We start from the raw sequence: 3,732 nt of genomic DNA on the forward strand, positions 1-3,732 counted from the left end.
CTATGTGTCCCACGATTTTCCATTCTTTGTCTTTCTTCTCTTTCTCATCTATCTCAACGCACTTCCCATTGGCTTGTATGTGGTCTTCGTTCCTCTTGCATGTCAGGTTTTCAGCGCATGTGCCACTGATGTCCCATGGGCCACCACAGTCTTCCAGCAAGCCCTGTTAATGGATGGGTGAATGTTGTGAGATTGCAACGGGTGGGGGTGGGGGGTCGGGGTGGGGGGTGGGAGGGTGAGTTAAAGTTGGTGTTCACTCTCTCTATCTCTTTCTCTCTCTCTCTATATATATATCTTTCTCTCTTTTTATCTCTTTCTCTCTCTTTATCTCTTTCTCTCTCTTTATATCTTTCTGTCTCTGTATTTTCTTATTTTTCTCTTTTTATCTCTTTCTCTTTCTCTCTCTCTTTCTTCCTCGCTCTCTCTCTCTCTCCCTCTCTCTCTCTCCTCTCTTTTTTCTCTCTCTCTACTCTTTTTCTTTCTCTCTCTCTCCTCTCCTATCTCTCTCTCTTTCTTTCTTTTTTCTCTATCTCACTTTCTCCTCTTCTCTCTCTCTCTCTCTCTCTCTCTCTCTCTCTCTCTCTCTCTCTCTCTCTCTCTCTCTCTCTCTCTCTCTTTCTCTCTCTCTCTCTCTCTCTCTCTCTCTCTCTCTCTCTCTCTCTTTCTTTTTTCTCTATCTCACTTTCTTCTCCTCTCTCTCTCTCTTTCTCTCTCTCTCTTTCTTTTTAGCTTCTGCTGAGGCTAGTCTACATCAGTACAGTAGGAACTCTGGTCGATTACGCAACACCAGCATTTTCTATAGCTTGTCAGGGGAGGTTTTGATGGCTTGAAATCATGCAGAATGAAGCTATGCGTATTATCCTCAGGTGTCAAAAGAATGCTAGGATAGATATAATGAGAACAGAGACAGGATTGCAAAGCATTGCACAGAGAGCAAGTGAGATTAATGTCATAGCAGCCATCAGGTTAATGAGAGTGAACAACGGAAAGAAATCAGTGAGAGATATAGTCAGCGATCTTAATAACATCAGGACTTTTTATATATAGGCAAGGCAAACGAGGATATATGAAGGAGCTGAAAGATAATATAGAATATAGCGGGCTCGCCTCAGTGTCCGACAAGCCCGGCGCAGCATCTGCTCCGCAAATCTGGCTTATCCTTATCCTTGTATAGTATATTATGGCTTGAAATGACTTTTGTCGTTCGCTTCAGACATCCCCCAAAAGGCCACCATAGAAAGATCAGGAGATTAATGTAGATGTGGATCCCCTTTATTTGCAATAAGAGGCTGTGAGAACCAGGCCAACTTAAAGCAAGATATGGTCACAAAATAAAAGAGTCTAACACGCCTTGATATTGCTCATGTCTTCTACTCATGTCGATGGGTCAGTTTTGAAGGATGGTAGAACAATGTTTTGGGGTTATCAATAGACAGTTCATTGCAAGAGGCGTGGTCACCACAAGCAGTGGGATAAAACCGAGTAATCGTATATCATCGACACAGGCTGAGTTATGGGCAATATTGACGGCGCTTAGAAAGATTGAAATTATTGATAATGATGCATCCTTCTTTGTGGATAGCAGGGGAGCGCTGGACTTACTTAGCAGCAAGGGCCCTGTGGATGAGGTAGCGAAGGAGGCAGCTATAAAATGTGAGGTGGATATTCAAAATGTTCAGATTCTTGAGCAGGCAAGGAGCAATATCAAGAGGATACTGTTAGACTATGATGAGATTAGGAAAGGCGATTGAGAATGAAAGATTGAGACGAGCGAAACCTTGCAACACTTCATGCTTCTAGCGATGAAAACAGACTTCATTTATGGAAGGGGTAAGAGTAAGTGGAAAGAATCTGTGCACATGGAAATTGGGTTTGGGTTTAAATACTATTTCTATTTCTCTCCCTTTAGCTCTCCCTCCCTCTCTCCCTCCCTCCCCTCCTCTCTCTCTCTTTCCCTGCTCTCTCTCTCTCTCTCTCTCACTCTTTCTCTCTCTCTCTCACTCTCTCTCTCTCTATCCCTCCTCTCTTTCTCTCTCTCTCTCACTCTTTCTCTCTCTCTCTCACTCTCTCTCTCTCACTCTCTCTCTCTCTATCCCTCCTCTCTCTCTCTCTCTCTCTCTCACTCTTTCTCTCTCTCTCTCACTCTCTCTCTCTCCATCCCTCCTCTCTCTCTCTCTCTCTCTCTCTCTCTCTCTCCATCCCTCCTCTCTCTCTCCCCCTCTCTCTCTCTCTCACTCTCTCTCTCTATATATATTTCTCTGTCTCTCTCTCTCTCTCTCTCTCTCTCTCTCTCTCTCTCTCTCTCTCTCTCTCTCTCTCTCTCTCTATATATATATATATATTATATATATATATATATATATATATATATATATATATTATATATATGTATATATATATTTATATATATGTATATATGTATATATGTATATATATATAATATATATATATATATATATATTATATATATATATATATATATATATATATATACAATAACAGGGATAACTATAGCAAACTGCATACCACGCGCGCTCACTCACTCACTCACTCACTCACTCACTCGCGCTAATATTCCTTACCTTGGCGCACTCGCAGTCTAGACACGGACCCAGAGTAACTCCATGCGTGCAGTTCAGCTCAGCAACCCTCTCTGGAGTACATTTTTTGCCGCCGGGGAAACAGCTGAGACCTTCCGCGCTGTACATGGATTCCATAGGTAAGTTAATATGGAATATATATGTCTCTTATAGGCATACTTGTTGCTGTTCTTTTTAAAGGTGATTCTAGAACGTCACAGGGTTAGCTTAACTGTGAGCCAAGACGAATAAAAGACAGAGTAACGAATAATCATATAAAATATATGTCTCTTATAGGCATACTGTTGCTGGTCTTTTGAAGGTGATTCTAGAACGTCACACGGTTAGATTAATTAACTGTGAGGCAAGGCGAATAAGACAGTGATATAAAAGACAGAGTAACGAATCACCATATAAAATATATATATGTCTGTTATAGGCACACTATTGCTGGTCTTTTGAAGGTGATTCTAGAACGCCACACGGTTAGATTAACTGTGAGGCAAGACGAATAAGACAGTCATATAAAAGACAGAATATCGAATCACCAAATAAATACCTTCAAGTTTTTTTTCTCTCACCTCAAAACACAGCATAAATTAACTCTAAGCCAAGACGAATAAGACAGTCATATAAAAGACAGAATATCGAATCACCAAATAAATACCTTCAAGTTTGTTTTTTTCTCACCTCAAAACACAACACACGAGGCAGCCGACAACAAGCAGGGAACCGTTCATCTTGACTTCAAACGCCTTCTGCTGGCTGGTTGCACCTGCTGATGCTGTTATGCTCTTTCATGCTGCGTCACTGGTTGAGGCTCCTCCCCCAAAATGGCTCTTGGCTCACAAGGTCATCTTTGTTCCTTTTCTTGTTTCTTCTCCGCTTTCTTGCGCCGTTTGTTTATGTTTATGTTTGTATGTTTGTATATATATATGTATATATATATATATATATATATATATATATATATATATATACATATACATATATACACACATATAAATATACATATACATATACATATACATGTACACACACACACACACACACACACACACACACACACACACACACACACACACACACACATATATATATATATATATATATATATATATATATATATATATATATATATATATATATACAT

At 39.8% G+C, this 3,732-nt stretch overlaps 1 protein-coding gene across 1 annotated transcript in view; it reads right to left on the reverse strand.

Annotated features, from left to right (window-relative positions):
• LOC122254967 (venom protein 302) overlaps positions 1-3,328 on the reverse strand; it is a 3,631-nt gene extending 303 nt beyond the window's left edge. The window contains exons 1-3 of the mRNA XM_043018856.2: positions 3,270-3,328; positions 2,583-2,700; positions 1-163 (exon numbers count right to left, since the gene is read on the reverse strand). The exon at positions 1-163 is cut by the window's left edge and continues 303 nt beyond it. Of these exons, the coding sequence (XP_042874790.2) occupies positions 1-163; positions 2,583-2,700; positions 3,270-3,319 (331 nt within the window). The 5' untranslated portion in view covers positions 3,320-3,328. The remainder of the gene's footprint in view (positions 164-2,582; positions 2,701-3,269) is intronic.
• Between the last annotated feature and the right edge of the window lie 404 nt (positions 3,329-3,732).

Source organism: Penaeus japonicus, unplaced genomic scaffold (assembly GCF_977035675.1).
Source record: "Penaeus japonicus unplaced genomic scaffold, GWHDUDI00000001_assembly GWHDUDI00000015, whole genome shotgun sequence".
Taxonomy (NCBI): Eukaryota; Metazoa; Arthropoda; class Malacostraca; order Decapoda; family Penaeidae; genus Penaeus; species Penaeus japonicus.